This window comes from Oculina patagonica, chromosome 1 (genome assembly GCF_052425735.1).
Source record: "Oculina patagonica isolate OP01 chromosome 1, crgOcupat, whole genome shotgun sequence".
Lineage (NCBI taxonomy): Eukaryota > Metazoa > Cnidaria > Anthozoa > Scleractinia > Oculinidae > Oculina > Oculina patagonica.
In genome coordinates, this window is record NC_135758.1 from 39735372 (window position 1) to 39758567 (window position 23196).

Sequence of the window (23196 nt, forward strand, 5' to 3'; positions counted from 1 at the left end):
ATCTATACCGCTACTTTCCATTAATCGTTCAGACTGACCTTTCGCTGGACTGACTCTTTAATTTCTTCAGTTTCTGCATAACAGTCGAGTCCGAAGCCGTAGGCGATCCCTTAGAAGCCGAAAGGGTCCCTTCTTTGGCCGACCCTTCATCGCTATCCCCATCGGACAATCTCCTCTTCCTCTCGCCAGCACCAGACCCTGCAGCGCCAATGGACGGGCGAGACTCGGTACGACTGCCTCCAGGAGACTGGTAGCTAGGAAGGTCTTCCGCGATACTCGCATTTGCAGAAGCCGAGGGTGACGCAGTTTTGATGTCCTCTGAAACGGAAGAACGGCTGCGAGTGGAATGGTCAGCGGGTTTATCGTCAAACTCCTCGATTATTTCAGTTGATTCAGCTTCGCTCTGAAATAAATATACATGATATGTAACAGCTAAGTCTCCACTTCGTCCTTTTATAAGCCTTTAAGTCCTGGAAAAACGGCAACGCAAGTGGACGCAAGTTTCAACTTGAATCTACTAGAGTTTGGTCAGTACCTGCGTGCACTTGCGTTGACTTGCGCTCACTTTACAATCTGTTGACGCAAGTCAACGCAAGTTTTGCTGTTTATTTTAAGTACTAAATTGCAGCGCGGTTAGTAGCATTGAAATGTCTTTTTTGACAACTTGCGTGCACTTGCGAGTACACTTGCGATTCCGTTTGGCCATCCAACGCGAGTCTGTACGTAAGTTCAACTTGCGACTACTTGCGTCCACTTGCGTTACCGTTTGGCCAGGGTGGCTTTACACTAATGCACGAAGCCTGATTTTTTTGTTGTTGATCAAACACCTCACCTTTGGTTGTTCAACAGCGTCTTGTTCACCAGTTTTTAAGTTTTCCCCCCGTTCCTGTCCGTGTGTAACCTGTTCTGTAGCAGCTGTGGCGGCTTTTTCTCTTATTTTCTTGGTGGTTTTTTTCAAATGTGCTATTTCTTCCTGTTGCATCAACAGCAGGCGCCGTTCATAACTGGCTGCGCGGTTAGCTGCTTTTAGACGCTTGATCTCCGCCTGAACAAACAAAATGTTAAGAAACGGACTGTTACAAGCAGTTAGGGGTAAGCAGATGTATTTTTATCAGTTTTTTCTTTATCAAAAGGGGGAACGGAAAGTCGCAGCTGTACACTATTAAAGAGGACTACAATACATTCTTGTATGGTTAAAGGCCCATTTTCACCCGTTTGGCTTTGGTTCGAATGTTTTGAAGTGACAATCTTGTTTCAAAACAATAAAAAACGGCCGCAAAGCTAAAACAGGGAATCTAACGCTTAACTCCTGTCAGAATTTACTTAAATAAAGCTTACGTCAGTTTGTATGAAAACGCAGTCTACGTGTATGGTGCTCAAAAATCACTTTCCTTGGCAAGGATATAGAGCTCGTTAACGTTAATTTGAGCTAAATTACTTATTACATCGCTCTCCTTCCGCCCACCTGTTCAGCTTGAAGCCTCATCAGCACTCCTCGTTGTCGTTTCCTGATTGACGGCATGACGTCATCAGCGCCTTTGTCGCGGTGCCTTTGCTTCTGACACTCGAGCCAGGCCATCTCGGCTCGCGTCTTCTCCTTGAGGGCTTTCTCGCGCAGGCGCAAGAGGCCCGCTTGATGTTTGGCTCGAACTTCTTCCTCTTTCATCAAACGGACCATCTCGGAGGTGAACTGGGAGAACGAGTCCTCGCCGGAAAAAGGAGCTGCAGAAAATTCCTCCAGCATCTGATGAAAAGAAGAGACGAGTTACAAGAGTTGTGTTGAAAAAAGGACCAACTCCCAGGCTTTAAGAGTGGCTCAATCTCGTTTCCAGAGTCTGCGTTCCCCTTGATCAGCGGTCGGAAAACTCAACGGCTCTGGACGAATCCAAAACCGTGCGCCGGAGATTGTGGATGATATAAACAAGTTTTCAACAGCCAATCAGATTTAGCTTTGTTTTTGGAGGGCCTTCAGACTAGCCCAGAGGTCCCGATGCCTGGCGCAGACCAGAAGGATCGCGACCTCTGGGGACGAGATTGAGACAGAGTGGCTCAAAACACAACTGAGAAAAATTTCCACAACCAACAAAGAGTAATGAAACGTTTACAGTCAATCAAGTGTCAAGCGTTAAATGGATCCAAATGAAACCATTTTACAAGTGACGGTCATTTTGCTATTAGTTGATCAAAGGATGGTCTCACTTCTCAGTGGAATCAAAAGTTTAGGATAAAATAAGTCTTTTCCATTCCCCTCGAGGACCTCAATTGTAAATAAAAACAATTACCTTATCACCTGGAAATTCCTGAGAATCGTGGTTATCGTCCTAAAAACAGGGCAGAAAACACATCAATACAAACATAATGCTACATACATATCAAACGTTATTCAAGCGTCACATGAAAAGCCGAACTTTATTGTGCAATTATTCTATTGTGAACAGAAAAACCACCGATGTTGCAGGGTAAAACATCCATCTACCGTATTTACTCGAATAAGCGCCGCGGCGCTTATTTAATTTTTCGCGCCTCAAGTGCGGCGCTTATTCGAGGGCGGCGCTTATTTAAAATTGGACGCCACAAAGAATATAATATTTTGCCGTTATCGAAAATAGCGTCTTTTGAGTGTCAGTATTCGTCTATTGTTGAAGAAGGAAATGGCGCTAGCCGGTCCTGGCAAAGTTTGCGGCCTCCACAACATTTACAGAACTGCGTATTGTAAGAATGTTGGATAGAAAACAAATGGGCGAGCGGTAAAACAATCACTTTGAACTACAAAACATCGCTTTTTATGGGAAGAAATGTCCAAGTTTGTTTTAGAGTGGTTTTGAAGTGCTGTTTTTAGTTTAAAGGAAATTTCTCAAATAAGCGCCGCATCAGGACTGGGTTTTCGGGGGGGCGTTTTTTTTTTTTGGGCGGCGCTTATTCGGGGGCGGCGCTTATTCGAGTAAATACGGTATTCCTAGCCAATTTATTATTTCGTATCTGCCGCACAATTATGACTCAAGGAACTACTACGGCAAAACGACATTTGGTGGTTTTAAAATCGTATACAGTAAAGTTGCTAATATTCTGCTCAGTAATTCGCCAAGCAACAGTTCGCTGCACTTACAGATGAGTACGACATAGTTCCCTGATCAGAGCCTATGCTACTGCTCCTTCCAGTCTTGCCCAGGCTCCGGCGTCTGTGGCTCTCAGAGGGAAGAATCATTCGAAAGTCAATCTCGTCATCTGTTGCTGTATGTGACGACATCACCGATTCTTCAAAGTTCAACGTGTAGTCTTCTTCAGGAGACCTTTCTAAGCGCTCTAAACGTATAAAGCAATTTTTGTTACCTGACTAATTTTCAGAATGCTTGCTCATTGGTCAAATCTACGCGCCATATTCTACAGTTATGCCCGCTTCCCGCGCTTGACTTAAAATGAGTGGGAGATGAAATACAGTCCGTTCTGTAAGGTGGGAGTACGCCTGCAGGCCGTTTATCCACCGCTTAACTTGGGTTTTATGCGAATATCTTGCTCGCGTTTCAAGCAATCCAAAACTCTACGCTCAAAACAAGAATCTATGTTTTGCGGTGTTTTGTCAATTTTTGGGTGATTTTTGGGGGATGTTTGGGAGGAGATAGTTTTTCTCAAAGGATTAGTAAAATTTAGAAATAAGAAAATTGGAGATTTAATGTGATTTTAAAATTAGAAGTTGAAGTTAAAAAATGGTAGACGGACACCAGACAGTCCCCCTGACAACCTGTAGTGCTCTTGCGTGCATGGATCAATTATCTGGTGGTGTTTCAATTTTTTTTTCTTTTCTTCGACATCTTCCCTAAACCTTCTAAAATTTCATTCAAATTGGGTGTACCCCGCCCTAATACATGAGAACTACGTATTTCACTAGACTGAAAAGACTCCTTACTTCGTAAAAATTCAAACTATAAATACTACAAATACAAATACAAATACTAATACTAAAATACTACAAATACTAACCAGTAGGTTTTTTAAGGTCATCAGCTGTTAACACCTCCGCTAGCGAGTCATCTTCAGCCACGTCAAGCCCGATATCAGACAAGACGCTATCAGCGACACTGTGGTCCATCTCCTCAGGGATGCTGCCCGACTCCTCCCCTGCTGGGAGCATGTGTTTTGAACGTGGCGTAGGATCTGTCGGGGTGGGGGTGCGGCGGCTTTGGCTCACGGAGCGGTCGACTGACAAATTACTTGCTGTACGAACGCTAACGAAGCAAACAAAATGTTTAACTCAAAATTGTGCTCACCGTTTTTCTCGAATTTTCCTCGAGCGTTAGTCTGCATGGTTTATGGTTCTTCTCACGCGACGCCAAAATAATATTACCCTTTTACTGCGCCAGAAAAAACACCAGTTACGCACTGCAGGCAAGCGAGCCGTAAGCAAGTGGCTACCAATTTGTTAAGTGTTTTCAAGTATTTTAGGGGGTATAGAATTATATGCGCACCAAACAATAAAACATGGTTTCCCTTGTTTTTACTAAGAAAGAAAAAAAACAGCTTCTCTCCTTGTATTGCCCATTAGGACTTGTTTAAACAGCTACAACTACACACCTGGTAGAAAATAACAAAGCAATTAATTATTATTTTTACGTAGGCGATGTCTACGTTAGTGTTGTTTGATCTCTCATTAGCATAAATGCAAGTTAAATTTAGCGTCGCAAACTTTCAGACGTACGACAAATAAACATCGTCTGTGTGCCACGTATTAAAAGTAGCACGATTTACACTTGTACACGAACAAGTTTTCCGTACCAAATTTTATTTGAATTTGAGAACGAATGACAAGTTCGCTTTGCTAAGTAAGGTTTCTTTAACAAGTGTAAACTAATAAAGTTATCTTGAAAAGTTTTTCTTTGAACAGCGGAATTTCCCGTACCGTCATAGATGACATAGATTAACAAGCTCTCTCTTGAGAAGTCTCTTTGTTCAAAACTGGCTCGCAAGCTTTGGAACAAGGAGACTCGTCAAGGAAAACTTTCCATTTTTTTTGCTGCGCCTACAAGCAAATAGAACTTGTCATATAAAAACTAATGTTTTGTTTGAAGTAAAACAGTTTTGCATGCTCTTTCTAGTGACTACAGATTTTTAAATCAAGGTGTATGTCTGAATTGGGAATCCTTGTTAAGAATAATTGTCTCGAGCTACAAAAATATCAACTCTAAATATTGAAAGATCATGGCACGATTAACTTCCGCTACAAAGTTAAGCCCAATGTAATAAATACGTTACCTGTGATGGGTTTGACAACTCAAAATGCATGGGCTCAATAGCAACCTTTGCCACCCAGAAATTTTGCAGTTTTAAAAGCTAATATATCCTTCAATATTACACGCAAAGAGCTGGAAAATGCCGCCGAAAATTAAGTTTTACAAGCCCTCTAAACATCTGGAGTCAATTCGTATATAGCATGATGCCTTCTTTACGCAAAGTCGTATGCTAACGAGGCAAAATGTAAACAGTGACGTCAGCAAGAATTCCCCTATAGATATTTTTATCAAATGCCAAAATCATACGTACACTAAACAAAAAAACTTGGTTTCCCTTGATTCTACTTTGACAGAGTGATAGCGATAGCGCGGCACTAAACGAATAAGCAAGGTTCATTTACCTTGCAGTTCTGTCTTGCCCAGAACCTTTAGAAACGTCCACGTCATCACTAGCATACGTCCTACTACCAGGGCTAGCCTTAGCTTGAGAAGCCCGGTCCACCGCGTCTGTCCCTGACCGTGACGTCCTGGTTCTAGAGTAGCTGTCCGTGCGTTCACTGGCTGAGTAGCTTGAGTAACTGTCACGTGTGTGTTCGTCTCGACTTCTGTCACGGTAACTTTTCCATCGCGCCTCTCGTTCTCTCAACAGTTGTTCTTGCTGCTCGTGAAAGCGTGCCATGGTGCTCTTGACAGCAGCTTCTGCGGCTGCGCTGGCTGCTTCAGCGGCAACACCCCTGGTGTCAGCCGTCTGTTGCTTAGCAACGTCTAATAATGTCCGCGCAGCTGATGAACGGGCCTGGAAACGAGAGCAAAGATGGTCGAACTTCAATGGAAGAAGAAAACTAAAGCAAATTTGATCGAGATTTATAACTTTTACTTTTGTAATAACGATAATTTTATTGATCTGCGCGTCGACAGTTTTTGTAACTGAGTTTACCAACCCGAGGATTATTTCAGCGCAGTTTAGACTTCATTTCAGTGCTACTGAAACGAACTTTTCGTATCTGAGATTTTTGCATAATAATAAAGTTTGAACCTTTCTTACCAAACAATAAACTTTTTTTTTTCGCTAAAACCACTTTTCAGCCTTTCGGAGTTGGTTGGTTGAGTCTGAAATTGGCGGCCATCTTGGCGCGGCCAAAACAGCCTTGTGACGTCACGAGTTGTATACGTTTTGTGCCGTTTCAGAAGCACTGTAAAGAAAGCCATGGTCTATGCCGTTAAACCAAAAGATATCCTAGTTTCGTCAGGTCTAAAGGCACTCAACGTCAACCGTGTCATCCAAATTGTGACAATACAATTTAGCCTCCGCGTGGTGGTGTGCATCACGTCTAACTTTAAACTTAGTTTCAAAAATCTGCCAAATTGTTTCAGAAACGCGGTATCGACCTCTTTGCCTGTCCCCTCCTTTACCCTACCCCATAACGGCCATTACATCCTGGAAACAACATTAATGGTGAACTGTTTATGATCACTTTTCTACCAGCCATGCTGTTCCATCAGAACATACCTCCTCCACATGTTTGGCTGACTCTGCTGTTGTTCTTGCTGCCTCACTTTGCACCTTTGATAAGAAAAACAATTGAATTAAATAATGCAACACACTGAAATAAAATGAGAGAGGTTGTTTATAGTGGTCAATGCACTTTGATAAACCGAGATAGTTAACGATGAATATGGAACATCATTTAGAACAGAAAATCTCGTCACACGTACCTTCACTAGCCGGTCAGCGGACTCTGAAATATTAGAAGCAGCTTCAAGTCTGACGCGGGCAATTGTCTCAGCAGCACCGGCAGCTGCATCCGCTGCAGCACGGCGCGCCTGGAAAAAGTCACAAGGCAATTAGTCAAATGTATAGAGAAGAGCAAAATGTCTCTTAGTGCTATACTGGCACAGTTTCAGTAAGTAGTTGACTACCGTAGAATTCCGGTTATAAGCCCTGGGCTTATACAACTTCGTAAGGGGTTTTGGGTGGGCTTACAAGCGGAGGGGCTTATATCCGGGAGGGCTTATAAGCGGAATGAAAAAACGTTTCGAAACGAGCCACGGGGGTGTTGATGGAAATACGTTTTTTAGTTAAAAACGCATAAGAAAGCAACATTTAGCCCTATTTAGTACTGTCGTCCGGTAGAAGGGGGCTTATATCCAGGGGGCTTATATCCAGGGGGCTTATATCCGGGGGGCTTATAATCGGATGTATTTTTTTGTTTCCAGAATGATGGGCCTATAACCAGGGGGCTTATAACCGGAATTTTACGGTATGTTACATGGACACAAAAAAGTTACGTTGCAGTTTGCAAGGCTTATGTTTGGAACCAATACACAGTGCAAGAACACTTTTTTAGTTAATTGAGTGTCGTTCAACCAAAACCAAAGCAATTACTCTGGCCAATCTCAAGGAGGCAGACAAACCAGTGAACCAATCAAAAATCGAAGCAAATACATGTAGCCAGCGCGAGGCACGGGAAAATGTGCGTTAGGAAGTCGCGATTAGTTTTGGTTTTATTTCTGATTGGTTGAGAAAGAGGCGGTGCAAGTTTTTTTGAAGCAATCGCTAAGCGTAGTAATGCAAAATCAAAGCAAATGTGTGTTACTTTCTACACTCAAGTGAAAACTGCTTTATCGCAGGACTGTTATTCCAAATTTTGAAATTTTAGGAAAAGATCAGTCAAGCCTGTTGGAAACTGGTGAATGTGAGTTGTACCTGTTCAAGCTGCTTGGCTGCCTCTAAAGCCTCTTCTCGGGCCTTAGCTCTTAGATTCTCCATGTCACGAGCGTGTGAAAGCTGTTTGGACTGAAAGTAAAACACAAAGAAGAGCAACAGCATTAGCTGCGAATGCGGCTAGATTCTTGATGAAACAACCACTTGGTTAACGTAATGAGTTCTACTTAAAAAAATCGTTTACGCAACTGCTGACTACAGTCTCGCATCTCTTGCCAAAAGGCTTTTTAAGCTTACGTTATTTTTTGAGAGACATAAAGATCCATATTATAATAGAATATATTGGCCATGCAGAACGATCCACTTTCTAAGATGCGCAAAAACACAGAAAAAAAGAATAGAAAGTTTCTCTTTATGCTTTCTTTTATTACAGAGCTTTCGTTGGCGTGAACAGAAGAAAATTCAGACTGTTGTTGTTAGAAATCCTGAAGAGTAAATTCAAATGCTTTTATGTCATTGTAAGAGTGTTATCTTCAGATTGAAACAGTTTAACCTAATGATGGAAATAAAAACAATTTAACCTGCAACAGAGCCATTAACTCAACAATGTAAGTAACGAGATGTCCTTTTTTTCCCAGAAGACAATCCAAATATTCTTTAGTGAAGGACTAACCTTAAGTATCTGAGCCAATGAGACAGTCTCCTGTTGTGCCATGGATACTGCACGTGTTCGCTCCACGTCAGTCAGCTGTCGCACTGACTCCTCCATATACTCCAACCTGTTGAGTTCTGCTGTAAGTCTCATGTCTAGAGACCCAGGCGACAGGCGGTCACCCCCCTGATGAGAAGAAATGAACACTGATGGTGGTGGGTGGATTGGCGCAGCATAAGGGGGGACAGGACTCCGAGCTTCTTGGTCTCTTGGAGGAGAACGCTGTGTAAAGATGAAAATAGTTATCACATTGTAAATACTGGAATAATACTACGTCAAATAGTGTAAGCAGAACAAGTGCATTTTCTTTCTTTTTTTTCTTGTTTCTTTTCTTTCTTGTTTTTTCCCCATTTAAAAGAACTAATAACCATATGCATAACCATAACCATAACCATTTAAATGAACTAATAACTATGTTGACAAGCTGACGTGACAACTTGCGTGGCCGACTTGTGTGACAACTGGCGCTACAACTTTGGGAGTCTTTATTCTATTTTTTGATTGGAAGATACCATACAAATTAAAAACCTTTAGTTCTTTTGTGATATTTGCCAAAAACGGAACTTTTTTCCTTGACAGCCTCACTATTGCAACAAGAAGTAGAAAGGAATGAGTCGGGAATAATATCAGAAACAAAAAAAAGTCGAGATTTGTTTCGGAATGAGCTGGTTAGTTTCTTACCCGTGTGGAAGAGAAAGATGGCGATCGCTCTCCAGCCTCGCTTGCATGTGACAATTCCCCTTCTGACAGGGTGGGTGACAGTGGACCACTCTCTAGACTCCTGTCAGGAGAGAGTAGAGTCTCGTTCTTGTTAGGAGAGGTTGTCTTGTTTTCTGGACTCTCAAATGTCTCTGAATACACAGGATCTAAGTCTGTCTTCCTATCTGGGCTTGGAGTGCGCTGAAAATAAAGAAAACTCTTCATTTAGACTTTCACGTCACGGCTGAGTTTAGCCTATTAAATTTTTATAAAGTTTTTTTTGCCAAATACTTGCTATTAAACTTAATGTTTGCAAAGAAATTACTTCTGTGGATCTAAATGACAAAACCATACCTTCATTAAAAACAAATATGTCTACCAGGCGTTATAACTGAAAGTTATAAACAAATGAGATTGACCTGTAAACTGTGCAGCCTAATAGTTTTTCAAAAACCAATATCGCAATCCGTTTTAATCTTCTTCAATTTTTGTCAATCCGTACCTTCTTTCAGTTTGCATTTGCTGGGGCTATTTCACTCAATTTGTTGGCCATTTTCTTGGTCTAAATTTGACTAAAATCCGTGACACAGTTCGCCACAAGATTCGCTATTTTTGGAGAGTCGCTATATTTGGGATTCACAAACAACCGTGAAATTTTGTTACTTCCGAGAGAAGGAGGGTCACTACCTAAATGGAACATTACCTTTTCACTTCCCTCCCGTTTGCTTCCATGTGCAGACCCTGTGAAATCATCATCATCATATTCATCATGATGGCCATGGCTCTTCTCAGGAGATTCCTCCACTAGTGTCTGTTCTAGCAGGTCTCCAGATTGATCCAGGTCTGCCGGGGGCTCCAGTAAACTGGCTGTTTCTCCTGCTTTGTCGTCTTGCAAGGTCTCTTCGAGTAGACTTCCTGCCTCTGATTCATCTTCTTCTAAACCTTCATCTACAACACACAAACATTTAGTTGGTAAATGACATTACAATAATAGTTGTCATAACCTTAATGTAGTAGATAAAATATGAGCGGCGAGATGTGTAGGGGCGGTTTACAATGGCGAGGTCCCCGGTCAAGGCGGGCCATTGTAAACGGCCATACAGATCTCCAGCTCATATTTTATTCTACGTTGTCCCAAAATGAAAACAATAAATTGAATGCAAAGTTTTGTTATGCGAAGCAGTGGAGATCTGTATCAAAAGTTAATGAATACTAATTAGCTGAGCAGGAGTTTGTATCAAAAGTAAATTCTATTGTTTGATTTGTATTGGGGTTTACAGTTGTGTACATGTGATCTGAATACAGTGCTGGGATTGGTTTGCACCACTCATGAAATAGTTAATGAATTTTACAATACAACTAGTGATAGCGTTTAAGTTATGTGTGGTCACATGTATATGATTTTTGCAATTTTTAGCATTCTCAAAATCATTACTGAAGGACCAAGACTTACTTATGGTAAATCTCAATTCTTTTAGCAGAAACACAAACCAGCCTCCTTTATATACATTTCGCCGATAAAAAGTTAAAAAATAAATTTTAAGGTAAAAGCTGTTAAAATTATGCTAAACTTTTTCTTTCTGTTCGATCAGCAGACATATTTTTTTGCTTGTAGGGCACTCTTCTCCAACAAGTGCGCGACAAGCCAAAAGAATGCTTGCATAGGAGGTTAACTACAACCAAGTATCAATGTTTTACCTTCTTTGGGCAGCATTCTCAAGTGAGGGTTTCTTCTTGTGAAAATATTGATGACACTTAAGCTGAAGTCATAAAGGAATAAGCATTAATTATCATCAAATAGTGAACTCGGAGGAAATTGACTCATTGCTTGTATATAAAACTCAAACACAGCAAGCCTGTAAGTAATGGAGAAAATTCTATTTTTTTTAAAAAAAAAACATCAGTTACGGCAATTGTTTACGAAGCTATGTATCTATGTTGACATAAGGCAACTACATGTACCTGTCGCCACCTTTGCTGTTCCAAGGATAAGCTGAGGGCTTCGCACTTTTGGATAGTCTAGACGGATGCTCTGTGACAAAACAAGGCAAAAGAAAATAATAAAAACATATAACATTAATGCTTTCTGCTGGCAGAGTGACATTCCCTCATGAAGGAAAGCGAAACTGCTTTGTCTTAACATGTTTCATTTTAGATGAGGTAGTGAGATGATCTAACTCAAAGACAAAAGCTTGATCTACAGCTTTCTTTAAGCAGTAGTTTTAGATGATCGGTAAGTATTCCAAGCTTCAACTAAGTTCTTCTGGCAGTAATTTACCTGTTGTAGTATGTTTTCTTCTGTCTGATTCATGCAAAGGTGGACTTCTAACACTTGATGATCTGTCATCCTAAAGCAAGAAAAAGCAATGGTAATCAAGCGTGTTTCAAACAGCATGCAGGGAGCGGTTAATCACTTCCCCAATTCTGAAACGACACCACAATGACAGTAATGCAATTAATTATCCCTGACCAAAAATTTCAATACACCTTGTTTAAAAGCTAACCACAGCCTACAGTATAATCCTTGAATGATTCTTTAGATTATACTGTACCATGTAGCACTATAAAAACCACAAAAGCATCTACCTTATCAGTCCTCAGACTGCACGCACAATAAACAGGAAACAAAATGACCTCCACCACTAACAATACCTTAAAAGATCTTGAGCTGTGTGTTTGTGATTGCACATTAGATCGTACAGAGCTGTATGAGGAATTGATATCAGATATGGTGCTCTTGTCCTCATTAGGGACCACAGTGTCCCTGACTGTGGAGTACTGAGAGGACTCTGATGCCCCAGCCCCTGAGATTCCTGATCTTTGATGTAGCCCCTCCCTGACAGTGGACCTAAGGGTCCGTCCAGAAGGAAGCTTCCAGTTGAGCCCCTGTCGAACACTGTGACCTCTGAAGGCAGCTTGGATAGTGGTAGCAGCACTTGTCATGCTATCCTGTTAAGAATACAAGGCCAGAGATTGACAGGTGCTTGCATGTGAACAGATATCTACTGTTTTTACTCGTGTGAATTCACTGAGAGTTGTGGCGGCCTTATGTTTAGTCTGCTGGACTCTGGATCAAGCAGTCTGGGTTCGATTCTTAGCTGGAGTTCATTTTGTTGTGTTCTTGGGCAAAGGTACTGGCAAATTAAATGCTGGGTGACCCGGCAATAGACTAACATCCCATCTAAGTGGGAGAATGAATAAGCATGTACTCCTACATGTAGCTATGGAAACCAGGATAAGTTACGACCTGATGGGCCACCAGGCCTGAACACAGACTTCACCTCTAGGAATACTGTGTTTACTCTTTCACAGAAGGAAAACTTTCCTTGTACATTTTTTTACAAGCAATTTGTAAAGTCAATGTTTACAACTGAAATGTTGTACTACTTAAGGTAATTGGTAAAATTGTTTTAATAGAAACGTCATTTGAAAATATCAAATGCAAAATAATTATTTACCAGCTCTTTATTAAGTTCTGCTTGTTCATGGAGACTGCCAACTCCTAAAACACAAGGAAAAACAACATTTAGATAATTGCAAAGATGACTTCCCACGTGCAAACACAACACCCACCATTAAAATTAATTTATTGTATGCATTGAAGATGGTTGCCATTCTCGTCCCCAGAGTCCACGATCCTTCCGGTCGATCTCTGGCACAGCCCAGAAGGATCGTGGACCCTGGGGACAAGAATAGATGGGTGTAGGAAATTAAATAAGATTAAATAAGCAACAGCACCATCACATACAGTGCAACCCCGAATAACGATATGCCAAGGGAGCAGTGAAATTTATCGTTTATCGAGGTATCGTTTTCGAGACCCCGTATATAGCGTAAAATGCCGAAAATTCGTTATATCGGGTAAAATTTAAATTACTTTTTATGCGTATTATTTAATAAACTTGTAATGAGTATCAAATAATTAAAGTTACAGAAAAACGCAGGTACAAAGGCATCGATCTTGAAAACCCGGCGACTTGTACGTTTGGTCACAAGAAGGAGTCAAAGATACTGACTAAAATTGAAAGAACTATAAAATGACAAGGAGGGCAACTGTAATGTTATTGTATTGAATTCTAATTTTATTTAAATTGTAACTGTGTACTGATACTGTAATATCGTTCTATCGGGGAAGATTTTACCCTCGGTCCGCTAAATTCCCATCGTTATATCGGGAATATCGTTATATCGAAGATCGTTTTATTAGGGTTCTGTCCCATACATTTTACTGTAACTTTTGCCGGGACTTAGCGTATTCATCGTTATACCGGGGATTCGTTATATCGAGGATCGTTATATCGGGGTTGCACTGTACCAGGTAGTGGTCCCTTAAAAACTGTGTAGTCACTAGTGGAAGTGAAGGTTTCTGGCTGTTCATTTGTTTTTCCAAGGGCAGTGGCCTGCAGATTTAAACCCAGCCTCCATGCCTCTGACTCCAGTCGCTGTTTAAGCTGTGCTGCCGTCTGTTTTATGGCTGCAATCCTATCTTCTCTGGGAGGACTCCCAGCTGAAGACACAGCTCCAGGCCTGGTTCTTTCTAGCTGATTTGGACTGGAAGAACGGGGCTCCAAGTCACTTCTGCTCATCAAAACGTCATCTGTTGGGTTTTCTATATCATACAGTGAAAGAAAATACATTAAAAAATACTGAGATTGAGAGACATATAAAAACAAGATGAATTAGCATGTATCAAAATAAATGACCAGGTTATGCATAGGATAAAATAAACTTTTTTGCCTCTTCTTTTTTAATCCCAAAAATAAAAGCTCAATGTATTTTATGTTGTTCTAACTTTCAAGTCTGAGGATGAAGCCTAAGTGTGTGACCATTCATATGAACGCTACTGAACAGCACTTTCACATGGTGTTGTTTATTTAATCAATCCTTGCAAATGAAATTCGACTTTTTTCAACTTTGAATTTGGAATCCTTTTAAGAGTGAAAGGGTTTATATAACTGTTTATTTCACATTGTACCTTCAGGGAAGCCAACATATGCAGAGGGTCTGATATCAACTGGTTTAGTGCCAACAGAAACACTTGTCACACATGGAACTTGACTGTTTTCTTCTCTATCACCAAGCCGATCAGGTTCTGGAGACATGGACCCTGACGGAGAGCTAGACATGCTGCCGTGAGTATCACCATTCCTCTGAAAAGATGGATAAGCTGGGAGCCCTTTGAAAGAGGCGATGTCGAGATTTTCTGAAACAATCAATGAATGCCTTTAGTTTAATAGTTGACAGTCTAGCAGAGTTGCCAATAAGTTTTGAAGTAGGAAGCTACAGCACCAGTTTTATTGAAAGCCTTCTTATTCAAATTTAACTGCAATCATGATAACTTTCATTTGCAAGTAAATCAATTTAATAAAAATACCTTTATCTGATTCACTAACTCCAGTGTCTTCACTGTAACACTTCAAAGAAAAAAAGACAAAGGGTAAAAGAATTATTGAGAAATTTTAGTCACATGTCAAGGGAGCCTAATACTTCCCCCTTTTTAAAAGTCATACATGTAACAGGGTTGGAAATTAGCGCTCGCGCACTTGCCCAGGCAGTGTGAAAACAGTCGGGCAAGTACAATTCATGGATCACTCGCTTGGTTTGGCAAGTACGATTTTTTCAGAATATGTTATTCAAAATAGGTGCAACTTTTTACTTTCCACTTTAAAACAATCTACACTGTCCATAAGCAACCTTTTTGAAATCTCCAACAAACCTAGTTCATAAACATGGCTTCCGCATGGTGATTGTTTCATAACAGATGTACTTCTACAAAGTAATACCACTTGTCATAAATACATTGACTCATCTACTGAGCTGCGAAACATGGCAAGATGGCTAATTCCCGGGTATTTTACTGTACAATTTCAATACTTCGCTTGCAAAATACAAGGGCCATGGGGGGAGGGGGGCTAAATTTACTTCTTTTAATGGGGGCGACTGGGCAAGTGAAAACTGATTTGGGGGAGTGAAATTTCCCAGATGGCGAGTGCTCCGAAATTTTAGTTTCCAACCCTGATGTAATATCAAGCTTTAATCTTAGCAAAAAGGTCACATTTTATTTTATTCAGGGTTTGTAACTCTATGTGTTCTAATCAGTAAGTACGACCATGCTCAAAATGCCAAAAAAATAGTCAAAGCTTAGTCAAGATCATGAGATAAAGACTGGTAAATGTTTTGGCATGTTCTGGTACTCAACTCTCTCAATCCATAAGTATATAAGAAAAGTAAACAGCTATGATAAAGTGCTGCCCGGGGGGGGGGGGGGGGGGGTTCTCGTGTCGCTTGTCTTAATTTAACAAGAGCTCTTAGAGCTTACAACTGCGCTGGTCTCGTGAGCACTTTAGGGGAGCCATGTGGGGGGAACAAAAAATGCGCCGCCCCCCCTTATCCCCTTTACCTGCGTCGAACAATGTTGCGACTGACAAACAAGATGGTAGGAAAACACCTTGCGTGACATTTCATGGTTGACTAGTTCCATCCGAAATTAAATATTTTTCTTATATGCTAATGCTGGCCAAATTTAATTCCCACGATCCTGATCCGTGAAACAAAAAAATCTTTTAAATCAGCATCCAGTGTTGTCTTGAACTACCGTTTAAAGATTGAATAACCAGCTCCGAAAATGGAATATTGGAGCAAATAATTAAATCAAATTTGAGAAAAACACTAGACCTGTGTTTTGCTGAATGGGAATTCCCGGGGAATTAATTTAGCAATGACGTAACCCTTGCAAGTCAGGGTTTGTATCAGTGGTTTTCCATCAGATTTCAGAAATTCTATAGATGACACAGCTCCAAAAAAAAAAATAACGCTAAAAAGTCAAACATTTCACACTTAACATGCTAAGTTTAGACCAGAGGATTTGTTTAGTTTCCGTTTGTGGCAGATTTAAACCTTTCAGAGCATTGCGTGATTCTTGCCGATCAGTGCCTTGTGAAAGTAAAAATTTGCTAACGCCAGCACATTCCAGGACACAAACGTAATGTAAATAAATGTAAATTCTTGCCCGCTAAAGCGTATTTGTTTAAAGCGTAAAATTTTAGTATTTTCTTCGATTCAAACTTTTCAAAATACTTCACACTGAATTTTGTAAGGAAAGATTAATGGCTTCGCAAAGATTTGAAAGGAAGCTGATAATAGCTTTGAAAAATTACGTGACTCGAGGTCTAGCCGATCGAAAGTGAAACTTGTCATGTCAGCACATTCTTTTACACCAACGTAATGGTATTTATTCACAGATTCTGGCCCGCTGAAATATATTTTTCTTTTGACGCATGAAAATTTAGAAATTTCTTTGAGTAAAACGCTTCAAAATCGGACATTTCATGCTAAACATGCTTATTAAGACCAAAGCATTTGAAAATTTAAACCTTGCGTGACCCGAGCCCGGCCGAGCGGGGCATCAGTCTGGTCACTGAGAAAAAAAAAAAACCGCTTGCAGAGCAAGAACTGCGCAGCGCAGTTAAAAATGTTATGTGATGCTGTTTAATTGCTCTTTATGCCACTGTCGTTAATTAAATTGAAGGAAAAGTGCTTGTCCTTGTCAGAATTTAAGTTTCTCCATAAGGGTTGTCGTTTGTCATGATTATATTTTATGTGCTGTTGCTACTTTTTGGGCCATGTGCCTTGTCGGAATTTACCCTGGCAGGGCCTCTATGATCAAATCCTGATATCTTGACCAAAGACTTGCTTGGTAATTTAGCATTTCCAATATCAGAAGTAAGCTGTTAAAATGTATTGCGCTGCCACTTAGTCATCACACATTTACATGTATGCTTATTTTTTTTAGATACAAGAACTTAAATTATTCTCTTACATACACATATACATGTATTATCTTTCAAAATCACTGTCAACTTTGCAAGTTACATTGTTGAATACTGCAAAATTCAGTCTCCAATTTTTTGTGCCTTGCCACTTTTAGTATAGCTGGCCGTCATGCTATGCACTGTATAAAACATCAGTTCTTAGTTACCTCTACTTCATCTTGTGGAAAGGGATGATTGTAAGGATAAATAATGGATTTAAAATCACTACGGCCTTTTGAATAGGTCTCCCCAAGTGGTTTCTTGTCTTTATGATGGAGGTTGTTTTGAAGGTTCTTTTTCTGCCTATTGTACAGTTGCTGAAAAAAATATAAATATATATAACAAAATTATTAAGAACATGCAACAAATGACAGGGCCCGAGACTAACGGTAGCCAACTAGCCAAAGGCTACTAAAACTTAGGATTTGGCTACCAGGTTTAGCATTCCTTCTAGCCATTTGGCTAGTGAAAAACTCGGAAAAGGCAACTGTTCTTGATAGAAATCAATATACCTGACTAGTGAAAAATTACTTTTGGCTAGTAAAATCTGACATGTCACTAGCCAGTAAACCAGTGAGTCAAAAAGTTAGTCTCAAGCCCTGAAACGAGAATTTACTGTAAAAATCATACAGCCTATAGTGAGACACTACCATTGGGACTACTTAGACGACATGTCTGCTTATGGGAGGAATGTAGTGTTTGTAGGTGGCTGGGACCATAACTAAGGCCGTGTTCACACTAGATTCCTGGGCATGGTGCCCGGCTACCTTTCTCGCTGGACACTAACGTGAACGTACTATTTTCTCAAGTGCCCACGTCATAATTTGGGCACTGTGTCCATCCTGAGTACTTGGGCACTTAATGGTGCTTGGGTACTTTGGTTTTCTGTGTGTGAACATGATGCTAGTTTTTGCCGGTGTGCGGGTACCAGTGCTTGGGCACTAAGTGTGAACATGGCATAAGTGTCCACTTAGGAGGGGTGTCTGCGTATGGAAGGTTTAAAATGTAGTGTTTGCATTTTGTTGACTTAAGAGAGGTGTCCACTTATGGGAGGTTAAAAATGTAGTGTTTGTACGTGGCTGGGACCACAAGTAAGTGTCCACTTAGAAGAGGTGTCTGCTTATGGAAGGTTAAAACTGTAGTGTTTGTTTGGCTGGGATCATAATAAAGGAGATGTCTATAAATGGCCTGGTTACTAAACAGGTTAACATACTTCAAGTTTCTTCTTTTTCTCTTCTACAGCTCTTTTTTTCAGAAGTTTATCTTCCTTTAACTTTCTCTTTCTCTCTGCTAGTTGCTTAGCCATGTACTTCTGCTCAAAAGACAAATTTATTCATTTAATATATAGATTTAAATCAACATCTAGCAAAAGAAATATTTCTGACAATTTAAAATTATAGTAAAATTAACTGGAACACTGGTTGCATACAGTCTGATGCTGGGAAACTTGAAAAGTTTGCATGAGCCCAAGCAACAGGCAAAGATTAACACACTAATCATCTCTTTAACAAAATACAAGACTTTGATTGCTTCTGGATGTGCCTATTTGTCAGGTATGGTGTGATTGGCACGTGATCATGAGTTTGTCCAATTAAAGCTGTCCAATAACAACTTTTTGTAACTGGATACCTGTAATAATTATTGGACACTTACTCCATCTGCATGTCAATCACATGCACTTTGATTGGTTCTTTTTTGTAGTTTCCCTCCTCTTTGAAAACTAACTGATTACCGTAAAACCCGTGTATAAGCCGCACTTTTTTGCTGAAATTTTGGGCTCAAAATCGTGGGTGTGGCTTATCTACAAGACCGTTGCTTTTAAGGGGTGTAAATTGCCTAGTCTGGAGACAGGAAAGCACTAAAACATTTCAAGTAAATAAACATTTAACATATTGAAACCTGCAGTTGTCGATCATTGCTTTTGGTAAAAGGTCTGGCCCCTATAGCAGCCATTAATTCCTCAGTCACGAATTGTTCGTCAGTTGTTCTTTCAAACGGTTTATTTGCACCTCGCTTGAGCAGCCAAACTTAAGCTGGCATGGAATCTCCATTCCTCCACAAGGCTGCCTTTTTGCTAAACTCCCATTAAGCAACAAGTATTTATCAACACACAGCTGATTACCCTGGGTAACAGAGGATTTTTTCTCGCACGCATTGAATTGCTTGTGCTTGTACTATTTCCATTCAAATTTCATTGTTTTCCACATTGGACTTACACAATAAAGACAGGATCAATTTAGGTTTCTGGGAAACTGCTCACCTACCCCTCCCCAAACCTAACATCTTGCCCAAAGCGATAAGTACGGGTTAATGTTAGGTTTGGGGAGGGGTAGGTGAGCAGTTTCCCAGAAACCTAAATTGATCCTAAAGACAATATATCGTCAAAAGAGCATCCTTTTTGAAAGGTATTGGGATTTCAAGTTTTTTAATTTTAATTTTTTCTCAAAATCAAGCTTCAAAGTTGGGCCAGGGGGTGCGGCTTATCTACGAGTGCGGCTTATACACGGTATACCTTTGACTTTTTCACTCAAAAGAGGTTCTGAAAGACTTTCCTAACTTGAAATTTGTTTTTGGTATGATTTAATTATGGTTTGTAGTAACTGGACATCAAATAAACTGGCCCTGAATTGTACGTACTCCACTAGGTACAATTACTATTGCTAAGCACACTCATTAAGAAGGATTTGTAGCTTTAATAAACAAAATAAATTAATGATTAATAGCTATATGTACCTACCTGTACTTCACTGGAATCATAGTGCCTTAGTTTTTGCTTGGGATAAGCTGGCTGTTGTGAAACTAGAAATTAAACATTGTAATTTCAGAATATGTACAGATAACTATTAAATAATTATTACGGATCATCTGGACAATCTTGAATGGTGCATGTACATGGTGTACATTGGGTAAAGTTGTTAATTCCTTCTTATTGATTTTTCATAAGCAAGTGTGTTCTGATCTTTCAATTTGAAAAAAAAAAACATTCACTGTAATGCATCTATTTTGTGACATTATAATTTATTGTACAATATTTTAATCTAGCAGTATTAACTAACTCACAGTGTCAAGAGTTGTTCAAGAACATGGTTTCACTATCATAAAACTTTTCTCGCAGTTACCAAGTTGAAACATATAACTATGAATATAACTATATGTCTTGAATGTAATTTAGAAATTGAGGAGAACTGGAAAAGTAAGACTTGCTCCAGACCTTGTGACTGTGGATTAAATGGCTTCTTTCTTTGAGTTCCCTTTGATGTTTTCTTAGCTATGGTCTGTTTGGGTTTGAACTCAGGAATTGCCTTTCGAATCTCCTTATCTGAAAAAAAAAAAATAATAATAATAATAAGTTGTGTACACTTGATGTTGGCAGTAACTTCTTATAATAACTCAGTGATGAGTGACATTTAAATTGAACATATTGCAAAACACTTTTATGCCAAAAAACGGAAGCATAAATTTAGTAATGATCACCCACCTGATTCATCATCAGTATCTAGTTCTAAGTCAGACAAAATGTTTTTGGCTTCTGTTGACAACATTTTATTTCCCTTTAAATCCTTCATGTCATCGTCATTGACATCTGCTTCAGATTCTGCTGCTGGGCCAGAAGAGTGCTGGGACAGATCAGAATCTGTTCACAGAGGGAAAGCAAGGCAGAACTTAATAAAAGTGGCCTGTATATACAGTCAGGATAAAAGCTAGTGATACAAAGGAGAAAAACAATGTAAATGTGGTCTTTTAGAATCTTTTGAGCTCAAAACAGCTTCAAGTTAAGCCCCGGTCAAACGGTCATGATAGTTGATGATAGTTGATGAGAGTTCCAACTATCACGCGCGTTTGAACACGAACTATCATGCACTATCATCAACTATCATCAACTATCATGCAGTTTGGACGTGCTCAAATTCGACATGATAGTTGATGATAGTTTTTACCGTTTGATCGCGGGGATGATAGTTTATCGGTCAGTGGTTCAGTCAATCCAAGATTCATGGCTTCCGCAAAGGAAATTCTATCGTTCGTCGAAGAAGAAAACCGAAATTTAGATTAATATTTGGACTATAGTGAAGCTGAAAACGAGAAAGTAAGTGGGAAGAAGAAGAGTAAAAACAGCGTTGAGAAAGCACTGAAAATATCACTGCCAAAAGCAAGAGATGGCGTGAAAGCATCGGAAACAAGGAAAAAACATGAAAACATTTCTGCACCGAGTGATAGTGGAGTTGAGAACGAGAAAAGCAAAAATGAAATGCGTGAGCGCATTGCGGGATTTCGACAAACTATCATCAACTATCATGGAGCGTTTGATCGCAAACATGATAGTCAATATGATAGTGAATGATAGTTGGAAGCAGCGAACTATCATCAACTATCATGACCGTTTGATCGAGGCTTTAGTACATGTAGCTTTCAGCTCCATTAATTTTTTCAAGCAGCTTCCATCAAATCACTATCTGGCTAAAAGCCATTCGGTTATAGCCAGTTTCTTTGAAGTCCTGAGCTTGTTGTCCAAAAAAACTCCAAGCAATCAGTATTTCTAATCATTGATGGTTTAATTTACATGTAACTGCCAGCAACACTCCCTTTTGGGAATCCCTTTTTTACATTACTACACATTCCCCAGCTGACGGGAAGATGAAAACATCAACATGTACAAACATTCAGTTTCTTCATACAGTGTAGGTAAGATTTGTCAGCAACAGCCATTTACAGTATCACCTAAAGGCTAGTCATTATCATCTTTTCAAGAACTGTATATTTTATATCACTGACAGTGTGACTCAAAAACAACATTTATTCATTTTATCCAACAATCACATGTTGCAATTTCCATTGTTCCAGCCACATGCGTTTAATATTGTAACTAATGCCATAAACATTCATGAGCACATGCTTTGCTTTAGCAGGAGCCCTGTAAGAGCAAAACAATTTGACAATGTGTTACCTGAATCCTTCTTCAGTCCATTCATATGCTCTTCGTGAACTGGAGATGTAACCCTAGGAGCCTCATCTTTTGGACTTCCATCTCTCTCACTAGCATTGCCATTCATGCCACCGCCACCCCTCCTATTGTCTTCTTCATCTTTCCACTGAAAGTTCAGACTTTTGGGTTCGGATACATCTGTATCTTGACTGCTGCTTGATTGAGGCCGGCTTGTGGCAGAATTTGTTTTAGTCTTCTTAGCAGGACCCAAGATCCTTTTTACAGTTTGCTGACCTGTACGCCATGAAGATGTAGTAATGATGTCCAATGGACGGCGGGGAGCTATCACTCGCTGCACCTTCGGTGGTGCTGAAAAAAGAGGGATTTTAACCATGAAGTATACTTGTTAATTTGACCAGTTTTCAGATATTAATAATTGAAAAAGATTGGCTCAAGAACAGAATAAAAATTGATATCAGAAGTTAAAAAGGCTGTACAAGTACATACATGTTGATGTAATTGAGTTATTGACCTTTAAAATTAATTGGAAGAATTATTTATTAGTAAGAGAGAACAACAACTTACCTTTCTTCTGTTGTGGTTTTTGTGGTCTAAGGTAAGCAGCTTTTTCTCTAGTGTTATCAGTTGTAGGACCCTTTGTCTTTACCTTTCTGTTAACTTCAGATAGAACAGTAGCCTTGGACTCCACCTCACTGAAACCTTAATGTAATACAAAAACAAAAATCTTCTTTCTCAAAATTTTCAAATTCACCAAACAAAATAAAGTTACTCTCAAAAAAGAATACTTGGATGCCCATCTGGCTAAAAGTTAAAGTTAAGTACAATACAAAACGGTCACTGTTCAGGATTATTTTCTTTTTCCCATTTTCTTAAAAAATAATTTATTTTGTAGAGCAAACCAGAAATTTACTTCACTGGAAGTTTAATATGTTGCACATGCACATGTTGCATGTTGCACATGGCATATTGACAGTAAAAAGTCCCTGGATTTAGGGAAGGATGCATACGCCATAGGGAAAATGTTGTGTGTTTGTTTTGTCATAGTTTTTTCAGAACTTTTGTCAGTTGGAACTTGGGACGTTTTTGGATTTTCGAACGGGAAAATTTAGAGACCTACAGTACCGCTCAGAAATAAGCGT

General features: G+C 39.7%; 1 protein-coding gene across 1 annotated transcript in view; it reads right to left on the reverse strand.

The window, feature by feature from the left end:
- The window catches only part of LOC144630648 (centrosome-associated protein 350-like), a 50330-nt gene that overhangs the window by 17654 nt on the left and 9480 nt on the right, over positions 1 to 23196 (reverse strand). The window contains 28 exon segments of the mRNA XM_078489018.1: positions 39 to 403; positions 833 to 1045; positions 1466 to 1744; positions 2283 to 2321; positions 3107 to 3303; positions 3979 to 4223; positions 5627 to 6021; positions 6736 to 6789; positions 6942 to 7049; positions 7933 to 8022; positions 8564 to 8824; positions 9284 to 9502; positions 10005 to 10249; positions 11000 to 11061; positions 11264 to 11333; positions 11580 to 11649; positions 11954 to 12250; positions 12760 to 12803; positions 13617 to 13910; positions 14277 to 14504; positions 14676 to 14715; positions 17280 to 17429; positions 18326 to 18424; positions 19850 to 19911; positions 20324 to 20431; positions 20591 to 20746; positions 22058 to 22405; positions 22622 to 22756. Of these exon segments, the coding sequence (XP_078345144.1) occupies positions 39 to 403; positions 833 to 1045; positions 1466 to 1744; positions 2283 to 2321; positions 3107 to 3303; positions 3979 to 4223; positions 5627 to 6021; positions 6736 to 6789; positions 6942 to 7049; positions 7933 to 8022; positions 8564 to 8824; positions 9284 to 9502; positions 10005 to 10249; positions 11000 to 11061; positions 11264 to 11333; positions 11580 to 11649; positions 11954 to 12250; positions 12760 to 12803; positions 13617 to 13910; positions 14277 to 14504; positions 14676 to 14715; positions 17280 to 17429; positions 18326 to 18424; positions 19850 to 19911; positions 20324 to 20431; positions 20591 to 20746; positions 22058 to 22405; positions 22622 to 22756 (4873 nt within the window).